The following is a 15,708-nucleotide window of genomic DNA, read 5'->3' on the forward strand; positions in this document are numbered from 1 at the left end:
CAGCATGAAATGATGTGTCTCAAACATTCCTTCCTATTTAAAGTGTGTCAGACATTGTTTTGGCTGTCCAGTTAGATAAAGGACAGATGTTATAATCTGGTAGCTTGAGGAAAATGCCTTTTGAAGAACTAAAATATTTTGAGAAATTTTTCTATTTGGTATCATAATGTCCAGAAATATTCTGCAGTTCTTTTGGAAAATATGTATTTAATATGTACTCTACTAAACCCTTCAGACTATATACAGTTTTCCAAGCAGACTAGAATCTTAAAGATTTGGATATTTATGATCCTGAGAGTTTACTCTTTTTCATTTTTATTGGGTATCAAATGAGTAATGATGTATTAGTTCCTATGAATTGGGTAACAACTGCCCATAAATGCTCATAAAAATAAGACATGTTCTCATGCCAAGAAAAATGAAAAAAAGAGAATTTAGTATATTTTAATGTTTCAGTTGTATATGAGAAAAATGATTTTGTGATCAAAATTCATTTGATAATATTTAACTGCCTGTTTTGGGTTGAATTGTGCCTCCCAGAAAAAGATTCATTGAAGTCCTAACTCCCAGTACTTCGGAATGTGAACTTATTTGGAAACAGGGTCTTTACAGAGGTAATCAAGTTAAAATGAGGTCAACAGGATGGGTCCTAATCAAACATGACTGGTGTCCTCATAAAAAGAGGAAATTTGACACAGAGACAAACATGCACAGAGGGAAGACCAGGTGAAGACACAGAGGGAGGGTGCTATGTGACACTAGAGAATTAAAATTATGCACCTACAACCTGAGGAACACTTGAGGCCACCAGAAACTAGGAGATAGGCAGGGAAGAGTTCCTTCTATAGAGGCTCTAGAGGGGGCATCGCCCTTTAAACATGGCAATTTCATAGTCCTGGCCTCCAGAACTGTGAGACAATAAATCTCTGTTGTTTCAAGCCACCCAGATTGTGATACTTTGTTACCACAGCCCTAAGAAGCTAATACACTGTCCTAGTTCAAGAGAGAAATCCCAGGATTTGTCTGGGCTGCGAATGCTTGTACCCACTGAGGAGATCAATGTGAAACCTCTTCTGGTTACAGTAACAACTCTGCTTAAAGGACGGAAGGGCAGGGGGAGAGAGGAGCTCTAGATGCCATGGAATTACCATCACCCTGCTGCAGTTTTGTACTCTGTACTTGGTCTCTCAATTTAGCTTAATGGAATTTCAAAAACTGACTTCAAGCTTTAGCTTTCTAGACCTTTTACAGTATACAGTATTTTACAGATCTGTTCATAGATAGTGTTCATTTAAAAATTCACTTCATATTAAATGAATTAAGATAAAATTGCAATGTTTTATGATTTTTGTGAGCCTCGTTTAAAAGAAACATACAAAGCATTGAGATATCTATATTAAGTTCAGATTCTTAATTTTCCCCGTGACTGGACATATCTTTATTTTAGTTTCCCTTTCAGTAAAATGCGGACAATACTTCAAATGAGGAAATGGAAATGAAAGTGTTAAGGATGATACAAAGGGCTGTAGATATAATGAGGTATCATTATATAGCGAGCTTGCCTGGCACTTGACAATTGAAGGTCATTTTAGCTCTATTAAAATATTCATAATTCAAAAGTATACACATAAAATAAGCCTTAAAACAAATTTCACTTACCGGATCCGTATTTAGCTTCTCCACTTTTCTTATGGTTTTTTCATAAATGGCATTATTTCCTGGAAAGAAATGGCCTCCTCTTAGGAATGGCGACAGTGGTTCCTATAAAGACAGTAAAGACTGTGTTTTGCTTTGAAAGTTACCTTTTCAGAGGAATCTGAACTTAAGCAAATATGCATTCTCCAATAAAATCTGAGGTAGTGGCAGACTTTAGGAGGAAAGTGGAATGACATCCCAAAAAGATTCTGAGAGATATAAGGATATAGTAATAAAAATAGTCCATTTTCTCAAACAGAGCAAAATGTATCTCCCACTACATTTTACTAAGCCTAACAGTGTTTTGGGGAAATTGGAAGAGTGGTAAAGATTTTTTTTCTGTTCCTAAGGCAAGATAAGTTTCCTCTGAGGTAGACAGGCATGAGGTCAACCTCATCTAAACTGCGTTCACTGGCAAGTTACTTTCTATGCCAAAGTATTATTAGAGAAATGCAAAATAAACATAATTCAGCACCACTGAGCCATAAAGTAGGTAGAACTGTATTAAAAATTTTTTTCTTGGAACTCAATTTGGGTTCCCTTGAAGTGTACAATTCCTACTTGTGATTACAATCAAAGCTAAGGCTCTCAGTACAAAGTATGTTTTGAATACTGAGAACAGAGTAGAGGCTTTAAGAGCCACTGTATCTCCATATAATCAACTAAATTGATGTAGGATTATCCAAGTGCTTAGAAGTTGTCACCAATGTAATAATGGGTGGTGACATATCCAAGATCTGAAAGAAACCAGGAAGGGTTAATAAGAATCAGACCAGGAGTCCAAAATAAATGTACTGTGTATTATACTCCTCTCCTTTCTTTTGGTTTTCATATGACTTTTCACTTGTATAGGGAGAGTGAGGGTTATTTTGTTACAAACCAAAAATTGCATTCATTTATTTTTGTAATGCAAGGGAACAGTAGAGAAGGGGATTGGCTAAACCTATTACCAGTTAATGTGCTTAGGACCATTTCAAAACCAACAAAATATGATAGCATTTTTGTAGTCTGCTATTGTAAAAACTGTTAGAACTGGACTAAAACACTGGTTGTTGAGAAAGCAAGACACTCTTGAACCCAAAGTATACACTTCTTGTATTCAAGTTTGGATAAAGGGTGCTTTAACTTAATGTTCCTGGGATACTTTGGTAAAACAAACATATAAGTGATTCATTTTGACTAGCTGATGAATTACCAAATCTAAAGATGGATATATATTTAAAAATTCCCCTAGAAACTATTTTGTGTTTGTTTTTGTAAAAAAAAGCCTCTTTGGTAATACATGTAACACATGTTTACATTCATGTAACATGTTTAAGAGCTTACTATGCACAATACACTTTGCTAAGTATTATAAGGCATGAAGCAAAGTTAGATTATTACTAGGAGCACTGAATATTGATCAGGGTTCAAACTGTAGCCAGCAGCCTATACTTGTAATATTCTCAAGCTAAGAATGGTATTTATATTTTTAAAGGATTGTAAGTAAAAAGAAGGAAGACCAAGACCCTATATTTCTAAAGGACTATAAGTAAAAAGAAAGAAGACCAAGACCCCATGTGGCCAACAAAGCCTAAAATATTTACTATATTGCCCTTTACAGGAAAAGTTTGCTAATCCCTAGTCTAGATGATATATGAACACAAATACCTATAATACAAGGGAGAAAGAGGCAAGGGCCAATAAAAAGTACAGAGAAATAACTTATGGGATGGAATTCAGAAGAAGAAAAACCAAGTTCCATTGGCAGTGCTTGGGTAGGTTACTTGGATCAGGTAGAATTTAAGAGAAAGTAAAGGTGGGCTTTAAATATAAGGAGGTGAAAGAAAATGGTATTTGAAGTGACGGAAACAAAGTCAAGACACCAAGGTTGGAAAAGTGTAAAGTTATATGTAGGGGTCATACTTGGCAGATGGAGCTTGGTTCTGCAAGCAGTGAGATGCCTTTGAATGCTTTTAAACGGGGCTGTGATTTGAACATAGGTCTACTTCAAGAAGATTAATTGGGGAATGGAAAGAATACAGGTGAGGAGACCAGTTAGAAAATTATCCTAAATCAAGGACAGCACTTTTCAAAGAAGACTCCGAGGTCTTGAACCTGAGGAATCTACTATATGGTAAATGGGCTCAAAAACTAAAACAGTAAAAGTGGAGACACATGGAGTTTTCTGTGCTCCTGGTAAGAATCTAGGTCAGATTCATGTTTTTATTCCTCATAACACTTAGCAAAGTATATAGTGCATAGTAATCCCTTAAACATGTATTAACTTATGGCAAATAACTAGCAAAAGAACTCTTTTACAGCACACAGTTGAAAGCACATGTCTGGAACTAAGTGGGGATTTCATGGCTATTGTTCTAGATTTCAGAATCATATGTTTAGAAGTTCTAGTTAAAACCATGCAATTGCTGAAAAGGCAAATGAAGATCAAAGACAGAACTACAAATCTTCAGACATATGAGAATCATAAGAGAAAAATGTCATACAGTCAAGAGAAGAGAAGTTTTTAAGAAGCAATAGGAAGGTGAGTGAAGGTATAAATGCTTCAGGGAGGTCAACAGGTGAGAAATACAAAGTAGATTGGATTTGAACTACTATGAATCTATTGGATTTGACTACTAAAATTAATGGAAATAGGTATAATAAAAAAAATTTCTGGGTTAATAAAACCTATATTCAGTTCTGCCTCTATCACCTACATGCTGTGGAAAGTTAGGTAAGTCATTTACCTTCTCTGAGGCTCAGTTCCTTTATCATAAGGATAGTAATGCAGGGTACTTTATGCCAAGCAAAATATGTATGTTAAGTACCTTTAATCTGTCATGTAAATATATAAAAGGCATTGGTTTTGAATAATACAGTAATATAATATTTAAAATCAATACTGGTTTTAAAATAATTTATGAGAATCTTGTTAGAACTTTTCTAGGATATCGAGTTTAAAAATACACAAAAGTAAGCTTGTTGAGGACAGGAACTTTATCCATCTTAAATACCCCATAGTGAATGAACAGATGATTGGATGAGAAGGGACGATATGAACTTTTATATAAGGATATAAGCATCTTCTAATTGGGGAAAAAAATTTAACAAAAGCATGAAATTTTCTTCTCTATGAACTAAAATTCACTCTAAATGCTGAACCATTATTTTTTAAGAAGAAAAATGACTTAGGTGCTAAGAGTATTAATTCTCCCTAAACTGTGTGTTGGACTTATTTTAGACGATCTACTGAAAGAAAAACTTCTAAATTTAGGGAACTATTATTTTCCCCAAATCTATAAGAAAGTAAAACCAAATATTAATATGAATAGATCACTCTGCATAAAACAGGTCAGCAAAATTAATCAAAAGTTTTAGATTTCTAACAAATGAGTTGCTAAACAGTTTCACTATTTGGTAGCTTATTTTATTTTTCTACCTGTACATTGGAATTGGTGCCAGACCCACCCTAAAATTTAACAGGTGTTTTCAAAGATGGCTGATCTTATAATTTAATTGTTACTTTTAGAACCTCTGGGAGTAGTTCTCACATCTAACAAAGTACATATTCCCCAGCATCCACTTTACTGTTTCCAGGCCATGAAACCTTGTTGGAGAACATTTTTTTAAAAAGATTTGCTGATGTGGCTCAGTACGAATTCAAGTTATCCAACTTTAAGAGGCCCTCCGACATTCATGGTCATACTTGTATTCACCAAGTTCTCTATAACTACTGTTAACAAATATTTTTTTTTCCTCAAAGCCCCATGCTCATGTTCGTTCATTCACCTTCTACTTACTGAGAAAACCAATATAATCTGTCCAATGAGGTTCCTCCATTTTCCTCCCCATCTCAAAAATCTCTTCAGTTTCTGCTCGTTCCACTCATTATGGAATAACAGACCCCTCTTTTATCTGGAAGTCACTTCTCTGTCTGCACCTGGAATCCTATCCACTCGACTCTTCCAGAATTGTGTCCCCTTTCTTCCCTTTCTCTGCTGCATCGTAACTTTTCCTTACTACTAGTTATTTCCCTGTCTATAAATCTCTCAGATCTCCAAGATTCTGTGCTACTATCCCACCTCTCCTCCTTTGACCAATATCCTTTTTAGGAGAGTAATCCTCACTTATTTCCTCCACTTCGTGATCCAGTCACCCATTAACTTTTTGCATCTGGATTTTGCCTCCATATGTATACCACAACTGCTCTCTCAAACATCACCATTGCTTTCTTAATGGTCAAACTCTATTTTCAAACCTCATCCTCCTTGGCCCTTTGGCCATTTGAGATGGTTGACCACCCCCTTTCTCTATTTGCTTCAGTTAGTCTGTGTTCACATCCCTCTCTGACCGCTCCTCTACCTGTGAAAGTGGTTCCTTCCTTCTGTTCCTTTAGAGTAGGCATTTTAGGTTCTGACCTCAACCCCTTCCATTACCCCTCAGTGATCTCACTCATTCCCACAGCTACAAAGATAACTTTAAGAGGAATAACTCCTATATCCTTATCACAAATGTGACCTTCCTCAAGTCACTTTTTAACTGCCTGTTGGGCATCTTCGCTGCCATGTGTCTCAAAGGCTACTGGTTCAAACAGATCTCAGTCTCCCCATTTCCAAAACCAGCTTCTCCTCTCCCCTACTTCTTACTCCTTTTAATTGGGCTACCATGTTCCCTGTATCTCAAACTGAAAAGCTTAAGTCATATGTGACTTTTCTTCTTTTAACCCCAAATCCAATATAGGTTATCAAAACTTGTCAAAATTACCCCCAGAATAACTGTCAGAAAAGATAGAGAGTGACACATTTAGTCAGAAAACCTAAGCAAGTCACACTTATTTAAGCTTTTGTTTCCACATTAGTAAAATGGTACCAATAATGATGTTCATTGTAATATTTCCTTAAATACCACAATAAATCCTTTTCTGATTTCCCAAACAAATGTGTTATCTCCAGCCTCTGAACTTCAGTAAGACTTCATCTGTATTTCTCTTATGGTATCTATCATACACCTCATCATATATTTTACATAGCTGTTTGTGGACATAATCTTATTCCCCTTCCTGAGAGGAACTGTAAGCCCCTTTGATTCAGGAACCATGTCTTATTTCCTTTTATTTTCCAATTTGAAGGCTGTAGAGTGCCATTCTCAAAGTAGGAGTCTGTGAGTGGAAAATTAGTGAAAATGACTAATATAAATTGGGTTATATCTACTGATTGAATAAAAATACTTCCCCATTTCTGAGTCATGTTATATACCAGAATGCATAAATCCCTTGACTAAAATGACAATAAATGGAAAATAAGGAAGATCAGGAGCAACCAAAAATAAAAAGGCTGAACAGAGTTAGGATATCATGAGAGAAGTGGATTGAGATCAGTTTAATTATGGGGAGAAGAAGTAAAGATTAGACAAACTGGAAGGTGAAAGAGGATAAAGTTGCCATTTAGGAGGCTCAGCTTATTATAAGTATTGTAATTTAGCCAGAATCTTCTCCTGAGGGAATTTAAAAGAACAAACAAAAAGCCATATACTTAGATAAATAAAATGTATCTGGACAGGATTTTCAAGCTGCTCTGCAAAACCAGTTAGATTATTTTTGTTTACAAAGCATGGGGATTGAAATTTGTTTTACCCCTCAATAATGTAGAGTTAAAAGCTGAAAATGTTAAAGTTAAAATGATCATTTTTCTTTAACCCTCTGCTGCATCTTCTCCCTGAGAAACTATTTGCTTCTTTGCAGTTGAACACAACCATAATGAGGCAGGCTCGGTGTTACAAATATGTTATGTACTTGCATACATAATTCTGATTTCTCTGCTTTTGTGATTACACTCTAGCTGGTGAGGATGGGGGAGAGAAGTGGTATGTGGGTGGGTCTCTGGATCCTAGTTCACCTACATCATCAATCATCCTTAATTCCCAAATGTTCCTCTCCCATAACTGCATTGTTCAATTTCAGTCCCAACTCTGCTGTTTTGTAACCGAATGGTTTGGGGTCAATTAAGAACTTCAGTTCCAAGAAGGTTGCAACCTTGTTTTGTTCACTAGTCAATCTCCAGTTCTTGGGGTAATTTTTGGTGCATAGTGGGCAATCAATAAAAATTCACTGAATAGGTGGGAGCTTCAACAAAAATTCACTGATAGGTGGTAGTGGGCGGCCGGGCATGGAGGGGCAAAGCTGCCGGGTCCTTCATGGTAAAAGATTTGGGGGCATTTCTCTCTCCATTGTGTAGTTGATAGTTTGGGCAGTGAAGAGATGGCGGACAGTGTCAAAATTTTTCTACAGGACCTTGCCAGGGGAATCAAAGACTCCATCTGGGGAATTTGTACCATCTCAAAGCTAGATGGTCAAAGTCAACAAAAGAGAGAGGAGCAGCATCGAAGAAGGGCAAGCAGTGTCCTGGCTCAGAGGAGAGCCCAGAGTATAGAGAGGAAGCAAGACAGTGAACCACATATTGTTAGAATTTTTCAGTGCTGCACTTGGAATGGCGGAGTATTCTGGTTGTCTCCTCTTGTTTTATTGAGTGTCTATTCCTGTGCTTCAGTCAGCAGTGGGCCAAATTTTGGTGAACCATCACTCCCTCGGGATGTTTTGTTGTGGCTAGAATTCTTCCTCACGTCAATTTTCAGTACTCTTTGGGTGCTCCACGTTTGTGCTTAGCAAAGTTGTGAACGCAATCTGGTTTCAGGGTATAACTGATCTGGCATTCGAGGTATCAAGGATGAAGGCTCACCATTCGTTAGTTTCAGCAAAATAATTGCTGACATGCTCTTCAACCTATTGCTGCAGGCTCTTTTTCTCCTCCAGGGGATGTTTATGAGTCTCTTCCCCATCCATCTTGTTGGTCAGCTGGTTAGTCCCCTGCACATGTCTCTTCTCTACTCGCTATACTGCTTCAAATATCGTTGGTTCAATAAAGGAATTGAAATTCACCAACAGTTGTCAAACATAGAAAGAATTGGCCTTACTACTTTGCATTTGGTTTGCCCTCATCTTTCCTCAAAGCAATGCAGTACTCCTACGTTGTCAGTGCCTGCCTCTTCTCTATCCTCGTTCCTTTATTCATTATCAGTGTCTTCCCAGTTGCACCTCTTCTCCTTGGTGGTTTTCTTAAGCAACAGATTCTTCTGCAAGACAGTCTACCTGCAGTCTGCCCTGAGTAGCTCAACTTCTGCAGATAACTTCCCCTCACCTCACCCATGCCCTGCCAAACTGAAAGCTGTTGTAGGCCACTGAGTCAACTGCCATCAAGAGGAGATGGGCGGGATTACAGGAGCACCATGGCAGCTCTTTTCCTTGTTCACCTCCCTGACCAGGGAAGGCAACAACTCTGCCAAGGGCCCTGTGCATATTCCGCTTTCTGAGAAATCGGGCATTTTTTGTTTAACATCTTTATTGGACTATAATTGCATTACAATGGTGTGTTAGCTTCTGCTTTATAACAAAGTGAATCAGCTATACATATACATATATCCTCATATCTCTTCCCTCTTGCATCTCCCTCCCTCCCACCCTCCATATCACATCTCTCTAGGTGGTCACAAAGCACAAAGCTGATCTCCCTGTGCCATGCATCTGCTTCCCACTAGCTATCTTTTTTATATTTGGTAATGTATATAAGTCCATGCCACTCTCTTTGACTTAGCTTACCATTCCCCCTCCCCGAGGCCTCAAGTCCATTCTCTAGTAGGTTTGAGTATTTATTCCTGTCCTGTCCCTAAGTTCTTCATGACAATTTTTATTTTTTTTATTCCATATATATGTGTTAGGATACAGTATTTGTTATTCTCTTTCTGACTTACTTCACTCTGTATGACAGACTCTAGGTCCATCCACCTCACTACAAATAACTCAATTTTGTTTCTTTTTATAGTTGAGTAATAGTCCATCGTATATATGGGCCATATCTTCTTTATCCATTCACCTGTCGAAGGACACTTAGGTTGCTTCCATGTCCTGGCTATTGTAAATAGAGATGAAATGAACATGGTGGTACATGACTCTTTTTAAATTATGGTTTTCTCAGGGTATATGCCCAGTAGTGGGATTGCTGGGTCTTATGGTAGTTCTATTTTTAGTTTTTCAAGGAACCTCCATACAGTTCTCAATAGTGGCTGTATCAACTTACATTCCCACCAAAAGTGCAAGAAGTTCCCTATTCTCCACACCCTCTCCAGCCTTTATTGCTAGTAGATTTTTTTGGTGATGGCCATTCTGAACGGTGAGAGGTGATATCTCATTGTAGTTTTGATTTGCATTTCTCTAATGATTAATGATGTTGAGCATTCTCTCATGTGTTTGTTCACAATCTTTATATCTTCTTTGGAGAAATGTCTACTTAGGTCTTCTGTCAATTTTTGGATTTGGTTGTTTGCTTTTTTGATATTGAACTGCTTGAGCTACTTGTACATTTTGGAGATTAATCCTTTATCAGTTGCTTCATTTGCAAATATTTTCTCCCATTCTGAGGGTTGTCTTTTGGTCTTGTTTATGGTTTCCTTTGTTGTGGAAAAGCTTTGAAGTTTCATTAGGTCCCATTTGCTTAGTTTTGTTTTTATTTCCAATTCTCTAAGAGGTGGGTCAAAAAGGATCTTGCTTTGATTTATGTCAGAGTGTTCTGCCAATGTTTTCCTCTAAGAGTTTGATAGTATCTGGTCTTACATTTAGGTATTTAATTCATTTTGAGTTTATTTTTGTGTATGGTGTTAGGGAGTGTTCTAATTTCATACTTTACATGTACCTGTCCAGTTTTCCCAGCACCACTTATTGAAGAGGTTGTCTTTTCTCTGCTGTATATTCTTGACTCCTTTATCAAAGATAAGGTGACCATATGTGCATGGGTTTATCTCTGGGCCTTCTATCCTGTTCTGTTGATCAATATTTCTGCTTTTCTGCCAGTACCATACTGTCTTCATTGCTGTAGCTTTGCAGTATAGTGTGAAGTCAGAGAGCCTGCTTCCTCCAGCTCCACTTTTCGTTCTCAAGATTGCTTTTGCTATTCGGGGTCTTTTGTGTCTCCATACAAATTGTGAAAATTTTTGTTCTTGTTCTGTGAAAAATGCCATTGGTAGTTTGATAGGGATTGCATTGAATCTGTAGATTGCTTTGGGTAGTAGAGTCATTTTCACAATGTTGATTCTTCCAATCTAAGAACATGGTATATCTCTCCATCTGTTTGTATTATCTTTAATTTCTTTCATCAGTGTCTTAAAGTTTTATGCATACAGGTCTTTTGTCTCCTTAGGTAGGTGTATTCGTAGATAACTTATTCTTTTTCTTGCAATGGTAAATGGGACTGTTTTCTTAATTTCACTTTCCGATTTTTCATCATTAGTGTATAGGAATGCCAGAGATATCTGTGCATTAATTTTGTACCCTGCTACTTTATCAAATTCATTGATTAGCTCTATTAGTTTTCTGGTAGCATCTTTAGGGCTCTCTATGTATAGTATCATGTCATCTGCAAACGTGACAGCTTTACATCTTTTCCGATTTGGATTCCTTTTATTTCTTTTTCTTCTCCGATTGCTGTGGCTAAAACTTCCAAACCCATGTTGAATAATAGTAGTCATAGTGGGCAAACTCGTCTTGTTCCTGATCTTAGTGGAAACGGTTTCAGTTTTTCACCATTGAGGATGATGTTGGCTGTGGGTTTGTCTTATATATGGCATTTATTATGTTGAGGAAAGTTCCCTCTAAGCCTAGTTTCTGGAGGGTTTTTATCATAAATGAGTGTTGAATTTTGTCATAAGCTCTCTCTGCATCTATTGAGATGATCTTATGATTTTTCTCCTTCAATTTGTTAATATGGTGTATCACATTGATTGATTGGCATATATTGATAGTCCTTGCATTCCTGGGATAAACCCCACTTGATCATGGTGTATGATCTGTTTAAAGTGCTGTTGGATTCTGTTTACTAGTATTTTGTTGAGGATTTTTGCATCTATATTCCTCAATGATATTGGCCTGTAGTTTTCTTTCTTTTTGACATCTTTGTCTGCTTTTGGTATCAAGGTGATGGTGGCCTCATAGAATGAGTTTGTGAGTGTTCCTCCCTCTGCTATATTTTGGAAGAGTTTGAGAAGGATAGGTGTTAACTCTTCTCTAAATGTTTGATAGAATTCCCCTGTGAAGCCATCTGGTCCTGGGCTTTTTTTTGTTGGAAGATTTTAAATCACAGTTTCAATTTCCTTACTTATGCTTGCTCTGTTCATATTTTCTATATCTTCCTGGTTCGGTCTTGGAGGGTAATACCTTTCTAAGAATTTGTCCATTTCTTCCAGGTTGCCCATTTCATTGGCATACAGTTGCTTGTAGTAATCTCTCATGATCCTTTGTATTTCTGCAATGTCAGTTGTTACTTCTCATTTTTCATTTCTAATTCTATTGATTTGAGTCTTCTCCCTTTTTTTTGCTGAGTCTGGCTAATGGTTTATCAATTTTGTTTATCTTCTCAAGAAACCAGCTTTTAGTTTTATTGATCTTTGCTATTGTTTTCTTTGTTTCTATTTCATTTATTTCTGCTCTGATATTTATGATTTCCTTCCTTCTGCTAAATTTGGAGGTTTTTTCTTCCTCTTTTTATAATTGTTTTAGGTGTAAGGTTATGTTGTTTATTTGAGATGTTTCTTCTTTCTTAAGGTAGGATTGTAATGCTAAAAACTTCCCTCTTATAACTTATAACTCTTATAACTGCATTTGCTGCATCCCATAAGTTTTGGGTCATCGTGTTTTCACTGTCATATGTTTGTAGGTAGTTTTTGATTTCCTGTTTGATTTCTTCAGTGATCTCTTGGTTATTTAGTAGTGTATTGTTTAGCCTCCATGTGTTTGTATTTTTTACAGATTTTCCTGTAACTGATATATACTCTCATAGTGTTGTGGTCAGAAAAGATACGTGATATGATTTCAATTTTCTTAAATTCACCAAGGCTTGACTTGTGACCCAAGATATGATCTATCCTGGAGAGTGTTCCATAAGCACTTGCGAAAAATGTGTATACTGTGGTTTTTGGATGGAATATTCTATAAATATCAGTGAAGTCCATCTTGTTTAATGTATCATTTAAAGCTTGTGTTTCCTTATTTATTTTCATTTTGGATGATCTGCCCATTGCTGAAAGTGGGGTGTAAAAGTCCCCTACTATGATTGTTACTGTCGATTTCCCCTTTTATGGCTGTTAGTATTTGCATTATGTATTGAGGTGCTCCTATGTTGGGTACATAAATATTTACAATTCTTATATCTTCTTCTTGGATTCATCCCTTGATCATTATGTAGTGTCCTTCTTTCTGTCTTGTAATAGTCTTTGTTTTAAAGTCTATTTTGTCTGATACGAGAAATGCTACTCCAGCTTTCTTTGAGTTCAATTTGCTTAGAATATCTTTTTCTATCCCCTCACTTTGAGTCTGTATGCGTCCCCAGGTCTGAAGTGAGGCTTTTTGTACACAGCATATGTACGGATCTTGTTTTTGTTTCCATTCAGCCAGTCTATGTCTTTTGGTTAGAGCACTTAGTCCATTTACATTTAAGGTAATTATCGATATGTATGTTCCTATTCCCATTTTCTTAACTGTTTTGGGATTATTATTGTAGGTCTTTTCCTTCTCTTGTGCTTCCTGCCTAGAGAAATTCCTTTAGCATTTCTTGTAACGCTGGTTTGGTGGTGCTGAATTCTCTTAGCTTTAGCTTGTCTTTAAAGGTTTTAATTTCTCCTTCAAATCTGAACCAAATCCTTGCTGGTAGAGTAGTGTTGGTTGTAGATTTTTCCATTTCATCACTTTAATATGTCCTGCCACTCCCTTCTGGCTTGCAGGGTTTCTGATGAAATATCAGCTGTTAACCTTATGGGGATTCCCTTGTATGTTATTTGTTGTTTCTCCCTTGCTGCTTTTAATACTTTTTCTTTGTGTTTAGTTTTTGATAGTTTGATTAATATGTGTCTTAGCATCTTTCTCCTTGGATTTATCCTGCATGGGACTCTGTGCTTCCTGGACTTGATTGACTATTTCCTTTCCCATATTAGGGAAGTTTTCAACTATAATCTCTACAAATATTTTCTCAGTCCCTTTCTTTTTCTATTCTTCTATGACCCCTATAATTCTCATGTTTGTGCATTTAATGTTGTCCCAGATGTCTCTGAGACTGTCCTCAATTCTTTTCATTCTTTTTTGTTTATTCTTCTCTGCAGTATTTAATTCCACTCTTTTATCTTCCAGGTCACTTATCCATTCTTCTGCCTCAGTTATTCCGCTATTAATCCTTTGTAGAGAATTTTTATTTTCTTTTATTGTGTTGTTCATCATTGTTTGCTCTTTAGTTCTTCTAGGTCCTTGTTAAACGTTTCCTGTACTGTCTTCATTCTATTTCCAAGATTTTGGATTATCTTACTATCATTATTCTGAATTCTTTTTAAGGTAGACTTCCCATTTCCTCTTCATTTGTTTGGTCTGGTTTGTTTTTGCCTTGCTCCATCATCTGCTGTGTTTTTCTCTGTCTTCTCATTTTGCTTAACTTACTGTGTTTGGGTCTCCTTTTCACAGGCTGCAGGTTCATAGTTCCCATTGTTTTTGGTGTCTGCCCTAAGTGGCTAAGGTTTGTTCAGTGGGTTGTGTAGGCTTCCTGGTCAAAGGGACTAGTGCCTGTGTTCTGGTGGATGAGGCTAGATCTTGTCTTTGTGGTGGGTAGGTCCATGTCTGGTGGTGTGTTTTAGGATGTTTGTGACCTTATTATGATTTTAGGCAGCCTCTCTGCTAATGAGTGTTATGTTCCTGTCTTGCTAGTTGTTTGTCATAGGGTGTCCAGCACTGTAGCTTGCTGGTCGTTGAGTGGAGTTGGGTGTTGATGTTGAGGTGGAGATCTCTGGGAGATATTTGCTGTTTGATATTACATGGAGCTGGATGGTCTCTGGTGGACTAATGTCCTGAACTTGGCTCTCCCACCTCAGAGGCACAGCCTGACAACTGGCCGGTGCACAAATAGCCTGTTATCCACACAGCTCAGAATAAAAGCGAGAAAAAAAGAAATAAAGAAAAAGATAAAATAAATAATATAAAATAAAATGAAATAAAATTAAGTTATAAAAATTAAAAATAATTATTAAAAAATTTTTAAATAAAAAGAAAGAAGAGAGCAACCAAACCAAAAAAAAAAATCTACCAATGATAACAAGTGCTAAAAGCTATACTAAAAAAAAGAAAAACAAAAACAGACAGAACCCTAGGACAAATGGTAAAAGCAAAGCTATACAGACAAAATCACACACATAAGCATACATATGCACACTCGCAAAAAGAGAAAAAGGGAAAAAAATATACATATCTTTGCTCCCAAAGTCCACCTCCTCAATTTGTGATGATTCATTATCTATTCAGGTATTCCAAAGATGCAGGATAGATCACATTGCTGGTGGAGATTTAATTTGCTGCTCCTGAGGCTGCTGGAAGAGATTTCCCTTTCTCTTCTTTGTTCACACAGCTCCTGGGGTTCAGCTTTGGATTTGGCCCCGCCTCTGCATGTAGGCCACCTGAGGGCGTCTATTCTTCGCTCAGACAAGACAGGGTTAAAGGAGCAGCTGATTCGGGGGCTCTGGCTCTTTCAGGCAGGGAGAGGGAGGGATATGGGAATGTGGGGGAGCCTGTGGCAGCAGAGGCCAGCATGACATTACAACAGCCTGAGGTGAGCCATGTGCTCTCCCGTGGAAGTTGTCCCTGGATTCTGGGACCCTGGCAGTGGCAGGCTGCACAGGCTCCCAGGAGGGGAGGTGTGGATAGTGACCTGTGCTTGCACACAGGCTTCTTGGTGGCTTCAGCAGCAGCCTTGGCATCCCACGCCCTTCTCTGGGGTCTGTGCTGATAGCCGCACCTCGCGCCTGTCTCTGGAGCTCAGTTAAGCAGCGCTCTGTATCCCCTCTCCTTGCTCACCACAAAACAAAGAGGCAAGAAAAATTCTCTTGCCTCTTTGGCAGCTCCAGACTTTTTCCAGGACTCCCTCCAAGTTAGCTGTGGCACACTAGCCCACTTCAGGC

At 37.5% G+C, this 15,708-nt stretch overlaps 1 protein-coding gene and 1 pseudogene across 2 annotated transcripts in view; one reads left to right on the plus strand and one right to left on the minus strand.

Annotated features, from left to right (window-relative positions):
- POF1B (POF1B actin binding protein) overlaps positions 1-15,708 on the minus strand; it is a gene marked incomplete at both ends in the record, with an annotated part of 100,400 nt that overhangs the window by 60,249 nt on the left and 24,443 nt on the right. Inside the window, one exon of the mRNA XM_082646847.1 lies at positions 1,660-1,761. Within this exon, the coding sequence (XP_082502973.1) occupies positions 1,660-1,761 (102 nt within the window). The remainder of the gene's footprint in view (positions 1-1,659; positions 1,762-15,708) is intronic.
- On the plus strand, positions 7,934-8,914 carry LOC309839507 (etoposide-induced protein 2.4 homolog; annotated as a pseudogene). Its single transcript has one exon. The product of its transcript is annotated as an etoposide-induced protein 2.4 homolog (transcript).

Source organism: Grampus griseus, assembly GCF_964374135.1.
Source record: "Grampus griseus genome assembly, chromosome: X".
Lineage (NCBI taxonomy): Eukaryota > Metazoa > Chordata > Mammalia > Artiodactyla > Delphinidae > Grampus > Grampus griseus.